This window comes from Cydia fagiglandana, chromosome 13 (assembly GCF_963556715.1).
Source record: "Cydia fagiglandana chromosome 13, ilCydFagi1.1, whole genome shotgun sequence".
In the NCBI taxonomy this organism is placed as follows: domain Eukaryota; kingdom Metazoa; phylum Arthropoda; class Insecta; order Lepidoptera; family Tortricidae; genus Cydia; species Cydia fagiglandana.
In genome coordinates, this window is record NC_085944.1 from 4,895,860 (window position 1) to 4,922,230 (window position 26,371).

The 26,371-nt window shown below is 36.5% G+C and overlaps 2 protein-coding genes across 3 annotated transcripts in view; one reads left to right on the forward strand and one right to left on the reverse strand.

Annotated features, from left to right (window-relative positions):
- LOC134669871 (mutS protein homolog 4-like) lies at window positions 1-12,884 on the reverse strand. The gene is made up of 20 exons (XM_063527489.1): window positions 12,851-12,884; window positions 9,462-9,618; window positions 8,244-8,401; window positions 7,256-7,321; window positions 6,808-6,956; window positions 6,196-6,386; window positions 5,289-5,410; window positions 4,914-5,140; window positions 4,361-4,555; window positions 3,972-4,110; window positions 3,582-3,772; window positions 3,398-3,501; window positions 3,174-3,276; window positions 2,958-3,074; window positions 2,227-2,328; window positions 1,834-1,947; window positions 1,636-1,706; window positions 1,421-1,558; window positions 1,124-1,340; window positions 1-903 (listed from the first exon to the last, which is right to left on the reverse strand). The coding sequence occupies exons 1-20, from the start codon at window positions 12,882-12,884 to the stop codon at window positions 1-3; spliced, it is 3,498 nt and encodes a 1,165-aa protein (XP_063383559.1).
- Window positions 10,378-26,371, forward strand: part of LOC134670055 (phosphoserine phosphatase) — a 27,117-nt gene continuing 11,123 nt past the window's right edge. Inside the window, exons 1-3 of one of the 2 annotated variants that reach the window (XM_063527720.1) lie at window positions 10,378-10,510; window positions 19,433-19,633; window positions 24,108-24,242. In XM_063527720.1, coding sequence (XP_063383790.1) covers window positions 19,494-19,633; window positions 24,108-24,242 — 275 coding nt within the window. In that variant the 5' untranslated portion in view covers window positions 10,378-10,510; window positions 19,433-19,493. Of the gene's footprint in view, window positions 10,511-16,012; window positions 16,263-19,432; window positions 19,634-24,107; window positions 24,243-26,371 lie in introns of those variants that run through there. The other variant, XM_063527719.1, reaches the window with a different exon arrangement.

Below are 26,371 nucleotides of genomic sequence, written 5' to 3' on the forward strand. Positions count from 1 at the left end.
CTACGAGTAATCATCTCTGAATTCTGGTGGTGGAGTAAGCACCAAGTTATCTAAACTAATAATTCCATTATCTAATTCCAAATTAATTTCATTTACAGTCTCAGTCATTAATTCATCATCTGTTGATATTTCACTCGTTTCACTGATCGAGTGCTCATGAAAAGTATTGGAACATTCTATTACTTGAGTTGCCGCATCGGCAAGAACTGAATCGCTAATCACAGAATCATCAGATTTTCCCGTATTACACAATTCGTCTGTGTTATCATTATCACCATGAATCGTATCATCCATAAAATTTGAATCATCGTAGTTAACAATTACATTTGTGTGTCTCCGGGTATCTAAATGATCATTCATTTCATTTTCTGCAGCTAATACTTCGTCTTCAAAATCGTCAGCTGACAGGTCAGGTATTGGATTTATGTTGTCATGGTTAATCATGGTATTTAAGAGTCCGGTTGAAGATGTAATACCAGCGTCATTTCCAATATTATTATCTTGGACCATAGTATTTTCATTTTCTACGTTATCTTCTTTGTCATTCGCAATAGCGTGTGCCAAAGCATTTTGACGAGATCGGTTAGATATAAAATGATTTGGTATTGGAATTACCGCATTGCTGGATGAATACGAATTCTTACTGAGCATAGCTTCGTTCGATGATTCTTGTCTTGTAGGTATCGATGATCTGTTAGCACTAGAATCATTATTATTTTCTCTACTAAGCCTGTCTGCTTTTAGCCTATCCATTAAAAGAGGGTTGTCTGCTTTGAACTTATTCTTTAGGTCATTTATGATATTATCATTATTCGGGTGACGCCTAGATTGTTTTCTTAATTCAGCATTGAACTCGTATAGCAATCTATCGTCACTTTTGGCTTCAGCATTTGTGTCTTGAGGCTGAAATTATAAAATATTTACTTAGGTATACTTAGAGATTCCTTTTAGTACATGGTATATATTATATTAAAAGTTAGGCAAACCAATTTCGTCAATAGCAAAAAGCATAAAATATAAAAAATGTAGACGTGAATTTAAGGGCTGTCTTCACATATTAAATTTGAATTCCCCGCCTTTTACTACTGACGAAGTGGGTTTGCCAGGTACTCGTTGCACATACCTTTCTGCTTCCATTGATAAGTTCTGCAAGCTCCCAAGCCAATTTCACAGTACCTTCAGGCAAGTTTGTTTTTGCCGCCAGAGACAAACCATAATTTTCTATGGTAGTGACACCAGGATTTATTTTATGTTCGTAGATCAAACGTTTCTCAGTCATCTGCGAGCCAGTTGTCTGCGTTGGCGAGCTTGTTATTTCTTCTTTCACTTCAGTGTGAAGGCTAAAAAAATAATACTCCTTATACACATTTCTTTTCCACGTAAGATATTTCATTAGGTACCTACTTTTTTGTCCACTTACTTGACAACATTGAAGTATAGATCCTGTAGCCTCGTCAGATACATGAAATGTGTTGTAAAGAAAGTAAAGGTATCACTTGCAAGTAATTCTTCACATATAGCCCAAGCTATACTTGCTCCCTCGTCAGTTGATGTCCCTCTGTAAAAACGTTATTTGTAATTTCTTGCTCAATTGATTTAGTATTTGATTTATTCATATTTACCAAAGAATCTGACCTACAAAGTTCGTCAATTATCACCAAACTTGATGTCGTCAAACCTTTCAAAATATGGTGCGTTTCCTTCATCTGAAATACGATAACTGGTAACATTAGTAAATAACATAATTTTTCGTATCTACCGAGAGAAACTGAGCATTTAAATTTTCTTCAGAAGAAAATTAAATCCCAGAAGTGTATTTTATTTAGGTATTACCTCAACGACATAAGTAGAAGCATTCATTTCAACACTATCGTTAAAGCCCATTCGTGAGAAGACACGGTCACAGATTCTGAGTACTGCGTTAGTTGCCGGCAAGAAGCAACCCAGCTGAAACAATGCAAATCTGTGACATAACTCATAAACTATAGAAAAAAACGAAATTAATGAGAAAAATCGTTTTCGTGTATATGCACCTAGTTTTATCAGTACCACAGAATAAGTAATAGTATTATCATATCAGTACCTACTCCCCTTTGGTTAGTGGCAGAGGGATGGAGAGTCCTTTAGGTAGGTACACTGTGCTCCTGTTAGTTGCAGAGGCTAACTTTAAAATCAGCCTAAATTATGTTTAAAAACCGCTTAGTAAATACGTATAAAAAAACGAACCTGCGCCATAATTTGTAACACAGCAATCTGTTTTATGTAAATGCTTTTGCCGCCCATATTCGGACCAGTGATTATAGTGAAATTCTGTTCAGGACTGGCGTACTGAAATATTAGAAGCGATCTTAAATATCGTACCTATAAATAATAATATTATATGTATTGCGATACAGCGGGGAAATGCCGCCAGCATCCTTGGTACAATGCCTCAGGGGCCTATTTTAGATTTAAGCTAGTTATTAATTTCGTTTAGTTGTACCACTGTTTATATATTGTTTGTAAATAAATGATTTTTAATAGGTTAAAAAAAAAATTATGAAAATTATAACACCATTGGCATAGAATCGAAATGACCTATAAACAAATTTATGCTCATCTCATAACTTATAGACATTTCGCTTGTGTCTTAAATGACTAGACCAGATTATATTTATTTATTTATTTATTTATTTATTTATTCAAGGAATTCCAACAGCTACAAATGATACATTAGACTTTTTTAGATAGCATTACAGAGCCAATTATAGGAACTCACAAAATAGAAACTGAATATATGATACGTTACACAGTACACGCTATAATAACAAAGCACAGTATTTGATACAAGATATTGAAGTATGGAATATGTCAAGGTTACAATATATATATAAACAGAAAACATACAATGAGCAGCAAATACCGAAGTGAAACATCTATATTTGTAATATGAGACTAGATTTTCGAGGTATTCTTACGATATCATTAGGGACGGGCATGGTTTGCGTATTGTAGTCCAGAAGTGGATGTATGCTATTCCGAATGTCCAGGTAATCACTGAAATCCGGCCGAATGTATGACCCCACCGTATTTGCCTGGAAAACATTGATGCAAGAAAACAGTCAAGCCTGGCCTTACAGAGAGTCCGTTAAGAATTACAAGTAAAGCTATAAAAGTTAAGCAAGATATCATACTTGAGCCATGGCCAGAAGAATATCCAACTCTGCGACATTTTCGCACAGAGTATAAAGACTAGCCATAAATGGTCGTAGGTCTTTTAGTAAGCTCCCAATCACACTAGAACATAAGAAAGGCACATCGAGTCTATTCACAATCATCTACCCACAAACGATGTCTCAATCTGGGTAGTAGGTATAGGTACCTATACTAATACAATATAAAAAGATATATATTTTACATGTTGCTCATTTTCTGTATTTCATTTAGAGACTCTTTAGCTTGTTGATCAAGAACCACCAACTCTTCTGTAGTCATAGAGATCCTACTACCATTGTTTTGGACCTGCAAAATTCGAAGTATGGATCCATAACTTTACTCAGATTTCAATTTCCTATTTAGAAAGTGAATGATACCTGAAATACCTGAATAAAGATTGGAGGTAAATCTTCCACGTTGAAAATCCTTCTGTTTTTGGGAGCGATTGTCAACACTATGTGGAATCCCTTCATCATATTCTGATTTAGCCGTAACGGCAAGTCGTATGATTCTCCCAACTGCTCTACTATCTTCTGTATGTCGTCTATAAGTTCCGAATACGTTCTTCGGGCTACGTCTAGAATACAACTCTAAATCAATGTGCAAAATGTCTTTATTTGTTTAAAGTTAACATTTGAGACTAAACAAAAAAGTCAATGAACGTCATAGGTACACTTTTTTATCTATCAAAGCAGATAAGAATGTCCTTTAGGTAGAACACTTGTCTGGAGGTCAAAGTAAAGATCAAGCAGTAGTTAAAATTACTGGGGATTTACCTAAAAGTCCATTGATGTCTGGCTTCACAGCAAAGCAGCGTTGCAGACTGCCCATAGCGCCTTTCTCTAAATGCGCATCGTCTTGGATTACAGTCTTGATTCTTTCTGCTATTTCATTGTAGTGTGGATTTTCAAAATCCTGGTGATAAAGTGAATATTGAAAAACGTTTAAACAAGATCTCGTGACTCCCCTCATGTGATTCCCCTCATATATGAGTAGATCCCCCAGGTAATATCTGTTACCGCTACATGCTTAAACCAATTTATATGAAATTTTGTATGGAGATACTTTGAGTCTCGGGAAAGGACAATAATAGTTTTGTCACGGAATGTATCACTCTACGCGGATGAAGTCACGGGCACAAGTTAGAAATTGTTTTTCAAGTTACCAATTTCATTTTCTTAAGCCTTCCACTATCCGCAGGCTGGAGAGCTTCAACCAGCTTTGGTACCATTTCCATTGTAGTCTTCAGTAGCAAAGTTTGGTTCAGCTGCGCCTCTCCCATTTTGTCCATGTTTTGATTTTGCTGCTCAACGCATAGTAACAATATCCTATCAATGTCCGATAATTTCTTGACCACGTCCTAAAACATTGTATGTTCAGTGAGTCATAATGATAAGATAGGAATTATTTGTGTATCAAATGTTGTTTACGAAAACTTTGGAAGAGTGTTTTCTTGGAAAATGTTGTTGAAGTAAATTCCACTTGAATAAAATCCCGTTCCCCACAGCTATGGAAAATATGTAGGTACCTAGTAGAAATTAGAATTTCACCTTTATCCTTGTATTGCTGTAGTTTCAGAACTTTCCATTTCCACAACGGAGGGGCATTTAAATCATTTTTGAGCATTAACGATTAGGTATTTGATGTACTTAGATCCTTCGAGGAAGCCATTGTCCAAAGATTGATATCATATACGTCTAATGATATTATTTTATTACCTGTAATCCGATCATCAACCCCGCTTCGTTATCCATCAAATCCTGGACAGCGTCTAGTCTATTCTCAATCATTTCCTTATTGCACGAGGGCTGAAGTATGGCGGCTCTTAAAGCCCTGATCCCACCGACGGTGTATGTCGGTCCTAATACGCCTAAGAGACAGCAAGTTGCGCCAGCAGAGGACACTAATGGCTGGACTAGCTCTAGTTGGGTTGCTGTTCCGACATCTATTGAAGAAATATAATTAAGGGGATTCCTGGAGTTCAAATTGTATCTCAAAAGGAAGTCAAAATAAAACTGATTGATTAATCTTTAAATACACGCTATCAGAAAGCAGATAGATTAGCTTGATGTAGCATTTGTGTACAGCCGTACCAATGATCATAGTATTTTCAGAGGAATGATAGACGATCTTCAGTGACTCCCTCGCGAATACTATGCACTGAATGTATTCCACATACTTAAGAACTGCAGCCGCCGCTGTTAAAGCGTAGTGCCTAAAAAGATGAACAAATATTCAATGAGTCCAAATACATAGAACGCATACATACCTCTGACGCTCGCGCGGGTTCGTACCTGGTGCAAAGGTTGGCCATCGCTATCCAACGTGGTAACGCGGCAAGTATAATGGGCACCTTTGCACCCGGTACAGCCCGCGGAGGCCTTTTAGATTAAAATATTTTAATATTTAGATATATTTAAGTTACTTTTGTATGATTATTTATGTACCCTGTATATTCTTAATAAAATTGGTTTTACAAAAAAAAAAAATACATAGAATGAAATGCTATTTATCAGACTTAAGAAGAATTATAGACGTTATGTATTTATCTCTTGTATATGACAGTAATCTCCATCTTCAGTGGCGTGATAGTGATTGTTAGAATCAAAAACCAGTAGACAATTTTCGGACTCATCCGGTTATAACTAGTTTGCACATTTTTATCGAAGATAAATTGGGTTATCATGCAAAAAAACTTTTAAGCCACATGCAAGGCTACAATCTGAGTTGTCTAGATTGCTTGATAAATTAGTAGAGATTCAAGTAAAGCCAAACTCACGCATGTGACGCATGTACAATCATACATAACGCTGAACACCGGAAGATAATGCAACATAAATTATTGGTCCCATATCAGTTGATACAGCACAGTTGTACCAAAACTTTATCGACAACATGAAAAAATAGAAAATCGTTATCTGCTTCTCTATCGCTCGAATATGCAAGAGGCCATCAGGCCATATAACGCTTCTATCTTGAAAGCACTTTAACCACACTCACTTATGCACAACCTGAAGATACACAGCGCTGTACTGCGGCGCGCACAACGTCTGTATATGCTGTCGACCAGCACCAGCATTGAAATGTTTTCGCTGCACCGTAGTCAAGTTCAACGCAGGGTATTGGTCCCGTATAAGCTGGTATAGTTGGTTGGGCTGCACGCCCTCGCAGAATGTGTTGGGGACTATTATCTGTAGAGTGTCAAGGGCAATTTTTAAAGCAGGCAACAGAAACTGGTACTGACAAATATAAGGTAAATATAGTGTATTAAAATGGTATTAAATTAGTAACATGCAGGTATCGATTATCATAATCATATTCAGTTGCAGATAAACCAAAACAGTTTGATTCTGTCGGCGGCCAATCGTAAGATCAGGCAATTCGTATGTTCCTGTGTAATGTTTTGACGATAGTCACATTAAACCAATACTTATATAGGTAGGATAGGTTCGTTAGGTTGCTTCAAATGTCCGAAGGGCAAACTGCCCAGAAATATGATATCCCTGATCTTACGATCGGCCGCCGACAACTCCATTGTCTTTTACGTTTTAGTTCAATTTTTGAAAATAATGAGAATTATTTACAGGGTTCGACGAAGACTTCACCACTTACTTCAACTGGATTAAAGTAGTTAATCTTGGTCATGGTGTGAGTGTACAAGAGTGAGTCGCTGAACTGACACAGCACCAAGTTGGGGTGTCTCAAGTCCACCGCTGCCATCCCTATCTCACCTCGCGCCATGCCTCTACCTTCCGATATTGCTGTAATTGAAAATAACTAATAAAGAAACTAATTACGCGAGTTCAGTCACTCCAGGGGCCGACGAACTGCATTTGGCTCTTCGGAGGTATGATTGTACGGGCTCTTCAAGCAACCCACTGAAAACATATGTTGTGGCTTTTTGAGCCGCCTTATTAAATGGATGGTCATTTATACTGTGGCTGGCTCTTTTCCTCAATAAGTTTTCCGAACCCTGAGCCAACCAAAGAACATTTTAGAGATCGCCTCTCTTCCCTATTACGGTGTAGTCTTAAATAACTCCGAATCTATGATAGCTTACCTAAAATGACGCTTGCTTCGACTGCAGTACTGGATGAACGAGCTGACCTTGTGCCGCTGTATCCACCTATAATTAAAAGAATCATCATCATCAACAAACCTTTTTCTAATCATCTGCTCCAAAAAGTTACGTGTTAAATTGGGACTATACACATTACATACTTATTTATGGTAAAGAAAAAGAGAAAAACCCCTCCCATGGCCGAAATATCCCTATTCAAGGATACCTCGAATAAGGATGAGGATCTCGAGTATCCTTATTCAAGGTAGCACAAATAGAAAACACAAATCAAAATATACACCACCAAATTTGTTCCCTAGTTGTTGCTATGAAGAGTTTTCACTTTAGCTTCATTGACTTATCGATTGTAAAATCATTGTCATTATAGCGGGTAGGTGTATTCCGCCAATTTCGCTCGGGGTTATCATATCACTTAGCAACCTTTCTGTGATAGGTAGACTGATTTATGAAAGTATAAGTTATGGAAGATATCACAGATATTACGTTTAACTACTCGACACGCCTCTCAAAGACCTTTCTCAAGAACTGATTCAGGTTTTGCACGACATGCGGGGAGTAATAGTAGGCGTAAATATAAAGAGAGGTTCTGATCAAGGTTTTTCTTCTGCTGCTATCGCCGATATCTCAAAGCCAGTGCTGATCTTATTCCTCAGAGAGCAGAAGTGGCCACAGTCGTTGAATCACTAGCGAGTATCTGACTGTTGCTTTGTTGCTCGCTGGACGCTGCACGCTGACTCTAGTTTTGAAGAATTCTAGGCAAAGTATAGAGACGAAAATTACGAAAGGATACTTCACCTCTACTCTTACTGCTGATATTGTATATCAATTATATCAAAGCCTGTGGTCTGTTTCTTGGTATGCAGGAGTGAAGTCATTGCTGTTGGGAGTGTTGGGACCAAGACTGGCCAGATTATGTAGAACTCTACACGAAGTATAATGGGGATAGTTATATGATATGATATTTTACCTCTGCTACTACTGCTGATGTATCTCAAAGCCTGTGGTCTGTTTCTGGGTGTGCAGAAATCAGAGTCGGCAGCCGCTGAATCGCTGGCGAGTATTCTGACTCTAACTTTGTCACTCGATGACGACTCAGGTTTTGTGGAACTTGAAGTAGGCAGTAATCTGTACGATAAGAAAAACCCGCTTTTAGGATAAAAAGAGAAATAGTAAATAAACGTGACTTGGCGGTACAAAGAAAAGTTCATACATACCTAATACAGTCTCCTCACCAAAGAATATAATACTCACTAGGCTCCTCACAGACACCATCGGTAATCCGTGAGGGATGCGAGTACGACGGAATATATATATATATATGCAGCTCTGTGCTAGTCAAAAATTACATTTTTGATAGAATTGTATATGCAACTCTATAGGTGTACCCATAGACCTATACTAATATTATAAATGCGAAAGTAACTCTTTTACTGGCTGTCTGTCTGTAACATCTTCACCATTAAACCGTTGAACCAATTTAGATGATATTTGGTATGGAGATAGTTTGAGGTCCGAGTTCTATCTCGTTAGGATAGTTTTTATCGATCAAGATCCCAAGCAGACGAAATCGTGGGTTAAAGTTAATAGAACCTAAATATCTCAACTCTGTGCGTATACTTATGTACGTACGTTTTTCGTAACTATGATACAAGAATACTTTTCACTGTCATTCTCTGACAATATCATATAAAACGACCAAACAAACAAACAACCTTTAATTAGATTAATGATGAAATTGAACCTAACGCAACAGAATTGTTTGTTTTCTCTGACCTCGGCTGCATCACTAGGCAGACGAATGATCGGGATGATGTAAGTAACACGCGTACATTCGCCGATAGCGAGCACTCGGCGAGCGGCTCCGATTGTAGGTTTATTGACATTTTTATTCCAGTTTTCTATTTATGGGCACTTCTTAAATAAAGCAAAATAGGTATCCGAACAAAGGAATCATTACTTATACGGGGTGTCCCGTTCAGTATAGACCATCGTTTGATCCATATTGAACCTGTACATTTTTTCATAATTTACTAAAACACATCAATTTTGAAACATAATGTATACATAAGTTCCTAGTACCTGTACCTACCTACCTATTAATTCTTACGTATTGCGTGTAAAAACAGTAGGTATCTAGGTATTGTCAAAGAGTAAAGTAAGTATATAGGTAGGTATTGTGTCTTACTTGCGCTTTAAACTTTTTGGAGGTTCCAGTGGAGGCCCCATGGAAAATTTCTTCGATTTTGATGTGCTGTCTCCATTATTACTATTAAACTGGTAACGAGGGGCACTATTCTGAATTGAAGTTTTAACAGGTAATAATGACGAGGTTCCCCGAATTCCTGAAATGGAAATGTATAAATCAAATAAATGTGTATGTCTAAATTAACTACAAAACTGTACCTACACGAATAATTCAAAATATTCAGAAATAAAATCGGACCTCGAGAAAATTCTTTTCGCACGAGCTCATTTTTTGATTTCGACGATTTTCTGTTAGAAATTAGAATATTTGTTTCCCGGACCACATTCATTTTACATACATGGCAGAAGTTTACTTTTTAATTTCAAAACTTTTTCATTTGGCGCTCTTCGTTTCCAAAATGTCCAAATTAAGTGTTTGAATTGGCCTATTTTTGAAATACTTTGCAATTTAAAAATATATTTCTGTTACTACATCTTTGTAAAAAATTTTAGTAATTTATGTAATAGTCTTTTTTTCATATTTTAACAAAAAATTTCTAGTTAGTATTTTGATAGATACCTACCAAATATTTAAATCTACGTCCTTAGATTGGACTTCGGTTTTTCGGTCTAGGTTGGGGTACGTTCATAGAACTTAATTGTATTTTGGTTTTCCAAAAGCCGCACAACATAGCAAAATTTTAGAACAATGTGGTTTGAATAAATTTTACAGGAAATGCGTACAACTAAAATTAGTTATAGGTACATATAATATTTTGTCAAATCATTCCTTGCAGCTTGTAAATGAACTTGCTCAGACTTGCTCCGCTGCTTCCCATAAAAATATGGCTGCTTCAGGTCAGGTAAAAAACGCACCTGGAAACGTCAATAATGTCAAAATATGTGTTCTGCTGTCACTGTCACTTCACTTGTGAGCGGCCGTCATGTCCGTATTTTAAAAACCAATTTCCAAAGTAAATTTATTAAAGAAAAGTGTTTCCCAGCTTCATATTTAATATTTACATTGATTTGTGAAACTATAAGGAAAAGGTACGTGCCCTGTCATAAGTTTAACACTTCTAATTCTATTTTTATTGGGTTTGATAACATAACCTTGAGCTGAATGCAATTATTTTTAGCTTTATTATCGTAAACTTATGAAACTTATCGCTAAATCGCCGTAAATTACTCGTTTTGCATCTCATTTTAATATAGAGTTGATAAAATATAAGAATTAAAGGAATTAGCCGATATTCGTGATGGTTTTAAACAGTATGATTCAGCGAAAATCTAAACATGCACGAAGAGAGTAATTGTGTCGCAAGGTCATTCTAGAATATCCAGCGCATTATTATCCTGTCAATTACCAACGCGAACGAGTACCTGTTTATTAAAAAGTATGATGTTATTTTATAGAGGATGTAGATAAAGATAAGATAAATAAATGTTTTTCATACGTACATAATTGCTTGTTGCACACTTTTCCATAATCCTTAAGCAGATACACTTACATATCAGCATGGCCCGACATGCTCTTGGCCGATTTTTTTTTAATAATATTGAGCTTTGGTGATAAGCAATCAAATTTACAAGTCATAAATGAGTTAAGGTATTCTTAATCAAAGTTCTGAAATCTGCTTCAAACCAGTTTTAGATAATTCGTTTTAGATAATTCTTTGCATGGGTGAAGAAAATACTGTATCCACAATAGGCTGATATACAAAACTGGTTTATACTGAATTATGATTTCCACTGTTGACTTTCATCTGTTTACATAAATCATTATTGAAACTGGTTTTATATCAGGTCAAGGCAGATAAATTATTTACATTACCCATGCAAAGAATTATCTCAAAAACCATAATTGTATCATTGGCGTTAACGTCTGCATATTTACCAAGACTACAACAATTAAATAAAAGCAGTAAGTTAAATTGTAATAATGCAGATTAGGGTTAGCATCTATGTAAGTTTTTTATTAAAAACTAATGATTATACAGCGTGGAAGAAAATTATGGGCCCTGAAGGGAAAGTACCTTAAAAGCTTAAGATAGCTCATTTTACTTAAAATAAACATTATTTTATTCTTAAAGAGATAATAACTGCATTCAAAGATTTTTCTTTAAATCCGCTTATGTCAATACACCCAGGAATTTGAAACAGAAAACTCTTGTGTTTCAAATTTTGCTGTTCTGCTATTTTATACTAAAGTTATACTGCCATGGTTACAATATACAACTGAAAATAAATAATTATTAGACCTGTTTTTGTGTTTTTTGTTTTATCAAGCCAACTTTAACTTTTTAGGGTAAATATTCAATATAAAAACTACAGTGTTGCGTCAAATTATAGCTTCACTAGGGATTTCCTGTTAAAGAGGGTCAGGGTATTTACAGCTGCGAATATTTGCAATCCAAATGCATAAATCGTCGGGTGATAAGCAAAAGTCACTAAGTACCACCACAAGTTCATAGCCACAGTGAACCATATTACTACTGAAAGGAGGTCGATTTTTGTTTAATTTTTTTTAATAATTAGTGACTTTTGCTTGTCCCCTGCCGAAATGATACTTGTAAAGGAGAAAAAAGTTTATCAGAAGGAACTGGAGTCAGAGCAAACTCTCTCAGCAGCGATTTTGATAGCACAGACTGTGCAAGTGTTATTTTAAATGTCATAATTTCATAAAAAAATCATAAATAATGAAAATAACACTTGCACAGTCTGTGCTATCAAAATCTCTGCCGATTTTAGCTTGGTCTGACTCTAAACCTCTCTACTGAATTGTCCTAGATGTTAGTTATTTACCTTTTCTTTAATTTAATTGCAAAATTAATATTAAACATATATTTTATTATCATAGAAGCTGATATCAAATGATGGCCAAACTTTCTTTCTCTACAATATTTTTACTTTTTAGGGTTCCGTACCCAAAGGGTAAAACGGGACCCTATTACTAAGACTTCGCTGTCCGTCCGTCCGTCCGTCCGTCCGTCCGTCCGTCCGTCCGTCCGTCCGTCTGTCACCAGGCTTTATCTCACGAACCGTGATAGCTAGACAGTTGAAATTTTCACAGATTATGTATTTCTGTTGCCGCTATAACAACAAATACTAAAAACAGAATAATATAAAGATTTAAATGGGGCTCCCATACAACAAACGTGATTTTTGACCAAAGTTATTTTTTTTTTAAATTAAAGTTACAAGACTATATGGTTGGATTTGGGGTTGAACAAAAGATATTAAAATTTTACAGAAACGGTTTTTTTTTCATCTCTCTAGCTCTAAAAATAAAGATTTTAGACCCGGGTCAAATTTTTATTTTTCATTTTTTGATTTTTTTTTTGTCCAAATCGGTCCCAAAAAAGGTCTATGTATACGGAAATGCAGTACTTAGTACTAACGACAGCTCAAAACTGAAGTCCATTTTGCTTTATCTCTTACCGTTTTCGAGATATATCGTTCTGAAGGTACGAATTTACGAAAAAACTTTGCTATTAACTCCATCAGGCGCTGATGACTTTTTGTATGGATATATTGAAATCCGACTCGCACTTGACCGTTTTACATAGATTAATTTTTTTTTTGTAATTTCGGGTTAGTAAGTTCGGGTCATGATTTATATGGTAATCATCATCATCATCATCATCATCATCATCATCATCATTTTCGCTTTCAGTCGCCCACTGCTGAGTATAGGCCTCTCTTCGTGTACGCCACTTATATGCATTTATGTGTATGGTAATATTTAGTAAGTGACATGGCATAATGTATATTGACATAATCTGTCAAACTGTCAAATTTGTTTTTTTTTGTCAAATTTAGTGTAAAGTATTATATTTTGTCATAGTTTAGTACTAAATGTCAATGTTGGGTAATTTTTTGTAGACTGCATTTCTCATCTTAAGGGCCGGCAACGCACTTGCAGCCCCAGTGATGGCTGTGCTTATGTATTTTTGGGCGAGTTTTTGGGTTTCGTATGGGAATATTTGGTACAAAGGGACATGTTACAGTGTCCCAGTGTATATTGACATGATCTGTCAAACTGTCAAATTTGACAGTTTTTGTCAAATTTAGTGTAAGATCATATTTTGTCATGGTTAAGTACAAAATAAAATTACTTAAATATTATTATTGAATAGAATAGAATAGAATAGAATAGGTAATTATATGGTAATCATCATCATCATCATTTTCGCTTTCAGTCGCCCACTGCTGACCTATAGGCCTCTCTTCGTGTACGCTACTTATATACATACATTTATGTGTATGGTAATATTTAGTACAAAGTGACATGGCATAATGTATATTGACATAATCTGTCAAACTGTCAAATTTGTTCGTTTTTGTCAAATTTAGTGTAAAGTATTATATTTTGTCATAGTTTAGTACTAAATGTCAATGTTGGGTAATTTTTTGTAGACTGCATTTCTCATCTTAAGGGCCGGCAACGCACTTGCAGCCCCAGTGATCGCTGTGCGTATGTATTTTTGGGCGAGTTTTTGGGTTTCGTATGGGAATATTTGGTACAAAGGGACATGTTACAGTGTCCCAGTGTATATTGACATGATCTGTCAAACTGTCAAATTTGACAGTTTTTGTCAAATTTAGTGTAAGATCATATTTTGTCATGGTTAAGTACAAAATAAAATTAATTAAATATTATTATTGAATAGAATAGAATAGAATAGAATAGGTAATTATATGGTAATCATCATCATCATCATTTTCGCTTTCAGTCGCCCACTGCTGACCTATAGGCCTCTCTTCGTGTACGCTACTTATATACATGCATTTATGTGTATGGTAATATTTAGTACAAAGTGACATGGCATAATGTATATTGACATAATCTGTCAAACTGTCAAATTTGTTCGTTTTTGTCAAATTTAGTGTAAAGTATTATATTTTGTCATAGTTTAGTACTAAATGTCAATGTTGGGTAATTTTTTGTAGACTGCATTTCTCATCTTAAGGGCCGGCAACGCACTTGCAGCCCCAGTGATCGCTGTGCTTATATATTTTTGGGCGACTTTTTGGGTTTCGTATGGGAATATTTGGTACAAAGTGACATGTTATAGTGTCCCAGTGTATATTGACATGATCTGTCAAACTGTCAAAATTGACAGTTTTATTGTCAAATTTAGTGTAAGATCATATTTTGTCATGGTTAAGTACAAAATAAAATTACTTAAGTATTATTGTTGACAGATACTGTCAAATGGGATGTTGTTTGACAGAATCTGTAAGAATCTTGAAAGTTGAAAGTTTTTTAATAAATATGGATCTTGCTTACGCAGCGTCTTATGTAGGCGAACATCGCGCGATCCCGAAGCGAAACGGCGGGACGCGGCGCGAGGCGGCTCAATCAATCCTTTGATGCCCATAGAAGTGTCCTATGTAAGCGATCTCGTTGTGACCGCGGTGCGGCGCGATTTGATGAATGCTGATGGTCCTCGTTATTATGCTCAAGGCATTAGTCTTAAATAGTAGGTACTTAAGATAAGGTGTTGTATAGTAATCAAAGTGAATGAGGTTCAGTCGGCACGCGTTGATGTCTTTTTAAATTTTGTTTGTTTCATAGGAGTTTCTTTAGGAAATTTTGTTTTTAGGGTTCCGTACCCAAAGGGTAAAACGGGATCCTATTACTAAGACTCCGCTGTCCGTCCGTCCGTCACCAGGCTGTATCTCACGAACCGTGATAGCTAGACAGCTCATATTTTCACAGTTGACGTATTTCTGTTGCCGCTATAACAACAAATACTAAAAACATAATAAAATAAAGATTTAAGTGGGGCTCCCATACAACAAACGTCATTTTTGACCGAAGTTAAGCAACGTCGGGTGGGGTCAGTACTTGGATGGGTGACCGTTTTTTTAGTTAATGGTACGGAACCCTTCGTGTGCGAGTCCGACTCGCACTTGGCCGGTTTTTTTAACCTGATCTGTTCAGCCTGTTGATTTTCACCAGGGCTTGAACTGGAGGTCTATCTCGAAAGTCAGTTGCATATTTGTAAAAACATAACAGTAGGCTTACATTAAATTGCTGATGAAGTTATTAATAATGTCTAATTAAAGTAATTATAGATCCATTAGATAATTTCTATTTCCGAATTGCCGTTAGTAAATTGTCGTACTGCTTTCATCATTCCTTGACCCTGTTATTGAGCATGCACGTTTGATCTAGTAGGTAATAAATTATTGATAACGGTTACAGTACCCCCCGCCAGCTTTGATACATAGGGAACTCCTTGGAGAAAAACATACTATTACGTATATTGACTTGTTTGTTGTTGCTATACCCTAAACACGCAATTACTGGCCTAATAAGATTTATTATTATTTTTTCTTAACAAAAACAATCTCGTTTAATCATCGACTCACGCGCTTATCATTTTTGCGCTCGACGCAATTCGCAAAACAAGTGCTTCCACAAATATTCCATACGCTTCTATCGCGAGTGAGCGAGACAACTGTCGTTTCCGCGCCCTTACTTCGAACGCGAGTCGTGTCTGGCGCACTGTCTTTCAATTGAAGTTGTCTGACTGACGTCATTCATAGTACGTAGCTCTCAGAGAGTAGTTCTGTAGCTCGCATCACCAGCTTATCTTGAGGGGCATGTGGATATAAGGCGATAACGGAAGCCTGGGTGCACTGTATGTTATCACTCTTGGTGGAGGCGTGTTCACGGTATCCCTGACTGTATTTGTTTAATTGGTCTGACCTTTACGGCAAGATATTAACTGTGTAACGGTTCCGTTCATTTGCGTCTGAAACTTTGAAGATTCAACATGGCACTTTACAGGTTCGTACTTATTTTTATTACGAATGCATGTTTTGAATAATTATTTATATGTATACCTTCATAATCAATATTGATATTTACAAGTTGCTCTTTGGTGAAGGAAGTCATCATGAGGAATCCTTCTTACATATGCGAAGTAATTCCAAGGTGTGTTTGAAGTAGTGTCCGACCGAAACATGTTTTTTTGCCGAAACCGAAACCGAAACCGAATGTTCGGCTTTGGCTCTAGTTTCGGCCGAAACCGAAACCGAAACCGAAACTTTTGTAGACTTGTTAAAATCGTTGAAAAAATGTCATAAAACCCCTTTTATAAACATATATTATGGGGCTGTCAACACCCAATATCCTTGAAATTGATGTTACTGCTGTCACCTCACTGGGGCACTTCGGGCTTTTAGGCCCAGGTGAAGATTGGTAACCGGCCTTGCGATATTGTCAACAAAAAATTTCGAGCTTGCGTTTTTGGTTGGTTTTTTGGTTGACCCTGTATCTAAATGTTAATAACTTGACTGGTGAATGAATAGAGTTAAACCAAGATAATCAAGATAATTAACATGTAGATACAGGGTCAACCAAAAAAACCAACCAAAAACGCAAGCGCGAAATTTTTTGTTGACAATATCGCAAGGCCGGGTACCAATCTTCACCTGGGCCTAAAAGTCCGAAGTGCCCCAGTGAGGTGAACTTTCATGCGAAGTCAAAGCCGTGCTTCAGGCTTCAGGACTAGTAGTTGAGCACAGACTCCAACCAATGTCCATTGTATGTATTAAAAAGCGAGACCGCAGGCCGAGCATGGCGCAGCGAGGCCATAGGCTAAGCTGAAGTAGAGGACATGTGGAACACAAACCAATAGTAAATTGAGGTAAAATCACTCATTCACTCCGAAACAATTAGACAGTGTGCGCGTTATAGGTATTGACAGTCTCTTAAGACTGCGTCGAGCGTCCAGTGGCGCCCTCATTCGTGGAATTGTGTTTTATAATAAAGCAATTAATTTCTGTACCTATACATGAATCAGTATAATATGTCATAGGTATTAATATTGTTGTCCTACTCGTACTTATTCTCCAACTTTTGGTCTTATTCCGAAGTACCATTTCGTAAGTTTCGGCCCGGCCGAAAGGTTCGGCCGTTTTTTGGCCGAAACCGAAACTACAGCCGAAACATGATTTTTTGGCCGAAACTGAAACCGAAACCGAACCTTCGGTCGGACACTAGTTTGAAGTTTCCGATGCACTAGCGTGGGTTCTATAACACTGATGCAACTGTGCTCAGCTGTGGGGGTAGTATTGATACCTAAAGTTAAATTGATATGACGTGGTCAGTATTGAGACAAATATGGTCAATTTATTATTGAACAAACAAACTGACATTATTAACCACAATTGATTGATTGGACCAATATAAAGTGGTGAACCACATTTTGCACACGGTCATTTACCATACAAACTGGTCGTCTGCACTGTGCAAACGGCATAGGTACATACCTATGCTGCTTTATACATATAAAGTATGGGTTTTCTAACAGTGTTCTTAGTTTACCTTATATTTGTGTTCCGTCGAGGTGTCTAATCATCAGTGGCGGATTTACCATAAGGCACAGTAGGCCCGGGCCTAGGGCGGCGAGATATTAGGGGCGGCAAATTGTGTCAAAAAATTCGCTGATAATAACAAAAAATAACTCAAAATTAGGCCAGGCAACGAATTCTCAAAAAAAGGTACCTATAGAGGGAAATGCTTGAAACACAATTTTTGACTTCGTACCTAACTTTATTTGGACTATCTAGGAGGTGAACATATCAAAAGTCCCCGGCCGTAGCCCTTGAGCCGGGGGAAGAGAGAGGTTTGAAGGTCACATTTTTCAGTTTTTCGCTTATATCTCGGAAACTATGCGTTCTAACGACATGATCATTACTTCAAAATGAAAGTTGGTTAAATTTGCTACAAGCTACAATTTTTACGATATCTGGAGGGCCCTCCACACTTGTGGCGCGAAGCCACGAACGCGAGTGTGACGTCGATTTCGCATATTGTTGACGCCTTCGCGCCTTGTTCCCCGTTTATAGGGTTCCGTACCCCAAAAGGAAAAAGCGGAACCCTTATACTCGTGCGTCTGGCTGTCCGTCTGTCACAGCCTATTTTCACCGAAACTGCTGGATCAATTACGTTGAAATTTGGCACACATATGTAAGTTTGTGACCCAAAGATGGACGTGTAACGTAAATAAATGAATTTTAAATATGGCCACTTTTGGTGGATAAATGAGAAAATTTAAAAATAAAGTTTTTCAAACTATATCGTGTTACATATCAAATCAAAGAGCTCATTATAAGAATCTCAATTTTTATTTTTTTATTTTAGGATAAATAGTTTAGCAGTTATTCAAGAAAATAGGCAAAAAAATGTTTTTCTTGTTTCTTTTTTAGATTTTTTTGAATGTTTTTATAGGTACACTAGGTACATAAAAAGTCAATGTTATTGGTAAAACTGTCACTTAAAATGAATAAGTATTTGCTTATTTTTTCCTATGATCATGTCACAAGGACGTATAGTTTCTGAGATATAATAAGCGAAAAACCGAAAAATGTGATCTTCAAACCAAACCCCCGCTCAAGGGGACTTTTGATATGTTCACCTCCTAACGAGTCCAAAAAAGTTACTAAGTAAAAAATGTGTCCCAAGCATTTCCCTGTATAATATATATTTTCGTTGCCTGATCTAAATGTAGTCAATATGATGGGTGCTGATGCTGAGAAAGGGGCGGCTACGAGGCTTGGGGCCTAGGGCGGCAAAGACTGGAAATCCGCCACTGCTAATCATTTTGAACCAGTCAACCTTCTGAAAGACTGTGTTATTGCTTATTACAAACAACTGTTAACTTATCAATATGTAAAATATTTATAACATTGGAACATTGAGACCATAATATCCACTTACTGTTAAAAGTATCGTGTAAACAAATTAACCACGTAAACTTATAAATTGCATCATAATATACAATACTTATTAATTGTTATCCAATTATAGTTAACAACCCAATAGTTGCCAACTATTGGGCACCCAATAGTTGATTTGAAATAAATATCAAACAACGCTTTTGCAATCCGGACATATTAACGAAATAGTTCGTCCTATATTCTGAAAATATCTTATTCTGTCCACTTCCACAGTATCAAGAACAACCTGCAGCTGGCGACCCTGAAGACCCTCTCCCTGGTGTCCATCAGCGTCATGTCCCCTCAGCAGAGCGTTCAGGAGCTGTTCCGTACTGCTGACTGCGTCTGCTTCGACGTCGACTCCACTGTCATCAGGGATGAAGGCATAGATGAGCTGGCGAGGTTCTGCGGAAAAGGCGAAGAAGTTAAGAGACTGTAAGTTGCATTCTTTGCCCTATCCTCTAGCCGCCCAGAGACCTATAAAAAGGTCTCCTGTTCCATTTTAATTTAAACTTTGTGGTGACAAAATAAAGTTTCATTTTGCTTGGCAAGGTTTGACGCATGGGCGGCTAGAGGCTATTATGTACGGTGTACGGTTCATAACAAAAGGAAGGGGGCGTCAAAGGAATTTGAACCTTCTATGTGGTACCTACTTAAATTCTATATTTAAGAGGCAGCTGTTACGAGTGTTATGGGGAGCACACTGTGTATTTCGTCGTGAACGCCATTTTTAACAGGGTTTGTAGACTTTGTGCAGTTCTACGTCAAAACAGTGAATATGGTCTGTCTTGCGATACGTATACTCGTATAACCTAGTAGATCGCGAAGTCATATGGGAGGCTGTATACCCGTGCTTGAATGTTTACCTTGCAGTAAGTAGGCGCAATTTTTGAAAGGGTTAGTTGATACGAATAAATACTTATAAAATTGTAGTTTGACAATGTAGTTGATAGCTATCAAGTGCACTTTAATTCGTCTCTCTAGGTGTAATACCACGTAGTCTGTGTATTGGACCATGAACGGATATATACAGATACGTGGTATCACAATTTAGATCGACGAAATCTCATCGTGCCGACTTATAATATACCTAAACGATAGTTTTAGTTAGCCTTCTCTTTGATTATACTCAGGTAAGTGTATCTTATTTTTGTCGATATTCTTAGTAGTGTGTTAAGATGTGTTACGTAATCATCAATTTTGACAACCAATATTTTTATTCCGGTTTTGTAAAGTGAAAGTTTAATTCAAAGGTTACATTGAAATTGAAACTTAAACGATTATCATTGGCATAAATAAATGCGCGGCATAATTTTATATTTCCCTGTACAAATGTTGTTCTTTGACACTTGGCAACAGATATCACGTGAATTAAATTGATAATTTACTGATACATTTTATAAGATGATTAATGAATGACGCTTTTATTCACTCGCCTTTCTGTATTGCACAAGATATTCTCATAAATGCAGATATCACGTCATAGTCTAATAAAACATGGTCTTCTCTTCCCAGAGTGACACAGGCCTACGTCACAATAACATGGCCGCTATATATAGCGCTATCGCATATTATCATGATGACGTAGGCTTGTGTCAGTCAGGTGACCTAGAAAAGACGGGAAGAGAGTACCAGGCGGAGTATATGGAGCATTCCACGGGCTGTCCCGTACAAACGCATTTTATTTGCTGTGTTGCGACTTTTTTCTCGGCATTTAAAGCAGGCGATTATTTTTCTGTGAATATTTTTGACCATTTGCCATAGAAAAGGAAACTCTTTACCTTTAAATCTTCAGAAACTTCGCGTTTGTACGGGACAACGGTAGACAATTTCATGGAATGCTCCATATTATTATACCATGATATCACGTTATAAGCTTATAAGTACGAGTAAATGTTGATACGATTTATTATCTTAACCTTCGATCCGATCCGAATCACCGCAACCAAATATAACTTATAATAAGAGATAAAAATAGCACAGTATTACCAAGCTAAATATCTTATTGCATCAAGTCAATAAATATGGGTTTTTTATTTAATAAGGATCGTCATGTACAAAGAAAAACATATACCTAACGGGTTGGCTTAAAGTAATGAGAATTTTTGTTTTCGGACATAAAGACAAAAAGACAATGGCCATGGATTTCTGGATGTTATATTGAAGAACTATGCAATATCCAACATTAGAACCAAATTCAAGAATGAAGTAATTGGCCTCCCTTGTGTTAGTTTACGTAACATGCTTCTGACCGTTTGCTTTTCACTTTGGACAAACTACCAAGTACTCTCTGACTGATCGTTTTGTAATTACACGGTAAAATTTATTTTATTCTATAATATTTTTGCCTACTATCGCAATATACATATCAGAGTATATAATATTTGCCAAAATTCTTCGATTGATTTAAGTCTTGGGGATATTCTAGGGTTGGAAACGTTTAGTCGTTTTTCCGCGAGAGCCTAAAACCAGTTAAAAACGTCATTGCATACATTTTACCAAAATATGATACATAAACAATTTTCTCTAAATATCAATCAGTTGCAGATTTCATGAAAATGTTAATCAGTTAGCAATTGTGAATGATGGCATGATATAGATAACAAGCTAATATGCCGAAATAATTAAAATTAACGGCAATAAAACAGTTATGGAATGTAAATAAAACGTTGTCCAAAGCATGACGCAGAGGGTTTGAATGAGTTATGAGAAATCGGATGTGGGAGATGTTATAGTATACATATATAATGTTTTCTTGTAATTTAAAATATGCTCTTGTTTGTCACTGTAAAATTTCGAAAACCCACAGCTATTGTCTTTTTTTTTATATTTCCGAAAACGAAAATTCTCATTACTTTAAGCCAACCCGTTATAAACTAACTTAATATATACTAAAACTACGAGCCCCGATGCAAATTATTTCGTCGAATTCCACGCAACAATTTTGTTTATTTTAATAAATTTTACACATGAACATAAAATGACCCAGTAATGGGAACCATAATAGCAATGTTTAATGTAGTTTATTTTGATCGTATAATAAAATTGCATGAGACTTTTATTGCTGAAAAAAAAGGACTTTTCAAAAACGTTGTCCAAATCATATTGTCCTCTCCTACAGCACTGCAGCATGCATGGGCTCGAAACAAAATTGTCAGTACATTGGCAGAGCCCTATTGCTTTCACTAGTAATAGCCCTTTTCACATATGTTGTAATCCTACCCGTCAATAAAAAAATAAAAAAACATTATTTTTTTCCTTTCAGTACAAACGGTATTTCTTGTGTTTGGATTTAGCTATTGCAGAGTATTATCATATAAAATTAAATTACATTAGTATAAGCTTTAAATATTAGTAATTTTTAAACAAAAACATTATTTTTGAACAAACGCGAGAACCTCAAAAAATGGTCTCACTAGACGAAAACATATGCATCGGGGCTCGTACAAATAAACACAGCACAATACATAAATTATTAAATAATCTAAAATAAACCACCCTGAATCGTACCCGGCTCAAAGGTCCCCATTATTCCCGCTGCGTTCCCCCGCTGAACTGCAATGGAACCCTGCTGGACCAGATACGACCCAGAGCGAGGATCGCAGCCCCTCTCGCGCAAACGACGCCCCAATTCCCTAAAAAAGGCGCGAGCCTCTGACCCCCACGGGCCTGCCGTCTCGATAGCCACCGGCACAAAGTCGTACGAGGATTCCAGCGCGGACTACTTCGCGTATATGTATATGTTTCGCGTGTATGGGTTTTTCAAGTTCTTACGTATATCTTCTTCCTTGCTCCATCCCACTTTAAGTGGGGTCGGCTCTCCTAATTGTTTTGCGCCATGAGATTCTGTAGAGGGTTGTCGGGTCGGGGTTATTCTCAAGTTACGTATATAAGAGATACAAAAAATTAACAGTATTTCCAAATTACCTAAATATTTTCTTGCATCAGGTAAATAAATATGGGTTTCTAAAGTTACGCATATAAGAGATAAAATTATGATAGTATTTCCAATGTAAACATTTTCTTGCGTCAAGTGAATAAATATTGGTTTCCCAAGTTACGTGTAAGCATTATTATGTATTTTCCCTTTTACTGACATAGCATTGGCCCAATGGATTTTCGATGTTGTAAGAGTAGGTAAAATTTTGGCAATGGGCATAACTGGTTGCAATCAGACCTGTCCTACTGGTTCGGTTGTAGGGCCTTCTTTTTGTTGAATCCCTACTTATATGATTGTACCATATATTGCATTTATAGAATGGAACAGCGAAAGAACCTTTTCGCTAAAGCGGGTTTCGTATTCCAGCGAAAATGCATTTACAGCAAAACATTTTAGAATTGTCTGTCTTTTAGACTCGGCTCATTTCATATCATTAAATTATGGATGTTTATTAATGCTTTGAAAATTGTAATTTGTAGAGATAATTATTTTCCATCGTATTTTCACGGGAACGTACGAACGTATCTTGCTATTTCAGCCAGTCTCGGTACAAAAAGTACTGAGGTTGTTTGAAGTAGCATGACAAATACGAACGTTTCCGAGAAAATACGATGGGTAACCATTATGCACTACATCTGTATTCGAATTAATTCTTAATTCCTTCTGAATATATTTTATTTTTCGGAATGTTTTTCTTAGTACAAAACTTAGAGAATATAACCAACGGAGTGGTCATTAACAAGCGTTCCCCTCTGTCGAAAATAGGCGGCCAATGGTCAACGACATGTCAACCACATGTATGGACTGACGTTTACCTGACATGCCTATGTTTACGTTACGTATACATTTGATGTGCCCCTCCCCCGCAAAAAACAGCAGACTATTTTGTGCCGAAAATTATAGACATGGCGTCTCCGTTGGTACAAAATGAAATGAAAATTGTATGTTTAATATCGTATTTCTTTTCAGGACAGCCGAGGCTATGGGTGGCAGCATGACGTTCCAGGAAGCCCTGAAGAAAAGATTAGACATCATCAGACCGACCGTCAGCCAAATCAGAGAGTTCATCGACACATTCCCTAACCAACTCACACCTGGAGTATCGTAAGTTTTTGTTTATTTAAGTACCAATTTTACCAAATTATAACCTCAGACGAGGCGTAGCTCACTAGGGGATCGTCGCGTCGCTACAAGTACATGCGACCCACACCAATTTTGGTGTCTAGCAGTAGTAGTTGCCGCGCACCACTACGGGACGCACGCCTTGCGGTCATATTTGTTGTAATAGACGCGTTGTGTTAGAGAGTGAACCTTCTGTAATTAGTACTATTATTTATTCTGTGCCTAGATGTAGTACCTGCTAATTGAATTTGAAACTTAAGATTTGGTATTGTAATAGTTAATCGTTGATACCGCCGGCGAATGTGTTTATTCATAAAGTACCTATATTTCGTATTATATTTCGGACAGTTTTAAATAAATACTTATTATATAGCTACATACCTTCTGGAAAGTACCTATTCTACCGTCGGGTGTTAAAGAGTGATAATATTGCTTGTTTGGCAAATATATTTTGGCTGATACACAGCTGATAGGTACATGACTTAGAAAAACATGTTGTCATGCTAACTAACACTTGTCAGTTGTTGTTTTCATTTCATTGTGGCTTGGTAACACACCTACTTGTACATAAACATAAGCTAGTTTACGTCATTTGAAAAATATCTATAAATATATTTTTTCTATTCACAAACAATAGGTTGCAAAGTTTAGCAGGGTCCATTACAAAATAAACATTTAATTTGATTTATGTATTGTGTGGTTTTTTAGCTTTTCTCTCTCCCTTTACTTTAACTTTTAATGTAGGCCACGATCGTATGTCATTCTTATAGCTTACAAAATGGACTAATCACAAGACTAATAAGAACCAATATAAATGTATTCTCTTTACACATACTGGTGAAGATTCTCGAGCTCATCTTAAATGGGCGCCCAAAAACTCGACTCACACGCGCAACGGGAATACGGTCAGGTCAAGAATTGAAACCCATTTATACCAAACCGACTCAATCTCCATATTTGTCACGAAATTATCATATCTGTGTCGACAGGCCAAAGTAATCAGCTCTAGAACCGGTGCCGCTTGTAAAGATATCCAGTTCATTCCGCATTATCAAGTTGTTTACCGACCTTTTTATGTATATTGTGGCTATTTTTATTTAAACTTCCATTTTGTTGCAGTATGTTCTAGTAACCAGTTATCTAGCCTTGGTCTATGCCATATGAGATAGATATTTACTTCCCAGTCTAAAGGCCTACAATAGTTCTTTGTCTAAGACGCATGTTATGCAAAACAATTACAGTGAAACCTGGATAAGTGGGATCTCAAGGGACGAGCAAATTTGTCTCACTTAAAGAGGTTTTCCACTTACACAGGGTCTCAGTTAGCCAGGTATAAATAAATTTCTGTCTCATTTATAGAGTGTTCCGTTAATAGAGGTGGGAAAAGAGGTTATTTCAGGTGGTAAATAAGGTATTTTGTCAACATTAAATATGAATTGTAATCATCAACAATAAATAAAGCTAAAATAATCCTTGTCCTTAAATAGTTTTTTTAGTCTGTTCAATTTTTTATTCGAACTAACTTTAAATGATTCTACTTCTACAGAGGATTGATTTTGTAAAATTAAATTTAAAACGGACTTCATTGCGTCTTAGAACATAAATAAATGAAAATTAATTTTTGGTTTTTCGTTTCGATAGTTTTAACTACTTACTCAAACTAACTAAATAAAACTTGAAGTCGTTTAGACACAATTAACCGAATGCGGAATTTTCGGTTAGACTGAAGTCCAAGATCTTCAATAAAGTCCAAGTTAGAGAGGTCATAAATTGACGTTATCTCAGATACAGAGGTCAATTCCTATAGCATTCTAAAAAAACAATGAAGCAAATGTAATCTTTCAAATATAGTCTCAGTAAAAGAGGTAAAATACACTCTCTGTCTCAGTAATAGAGGTAAATTTGACTATAAAATCGAAACAACTAATCTCAGTTAAAGAGGTCTGTTTTTTATCACTAACAGAGGTAATTCAGCGCCAAAGTGCCGGGACCGCACCATGAGTCCCAGCTATAGAGGTTTCTCACTTATCCAGGTCCCACTTAACCAGGTTTCACTGTAATTATTGTTCGTCAAGTATTTTATTTGCCTCTGACCTAGATATAATAAAAGT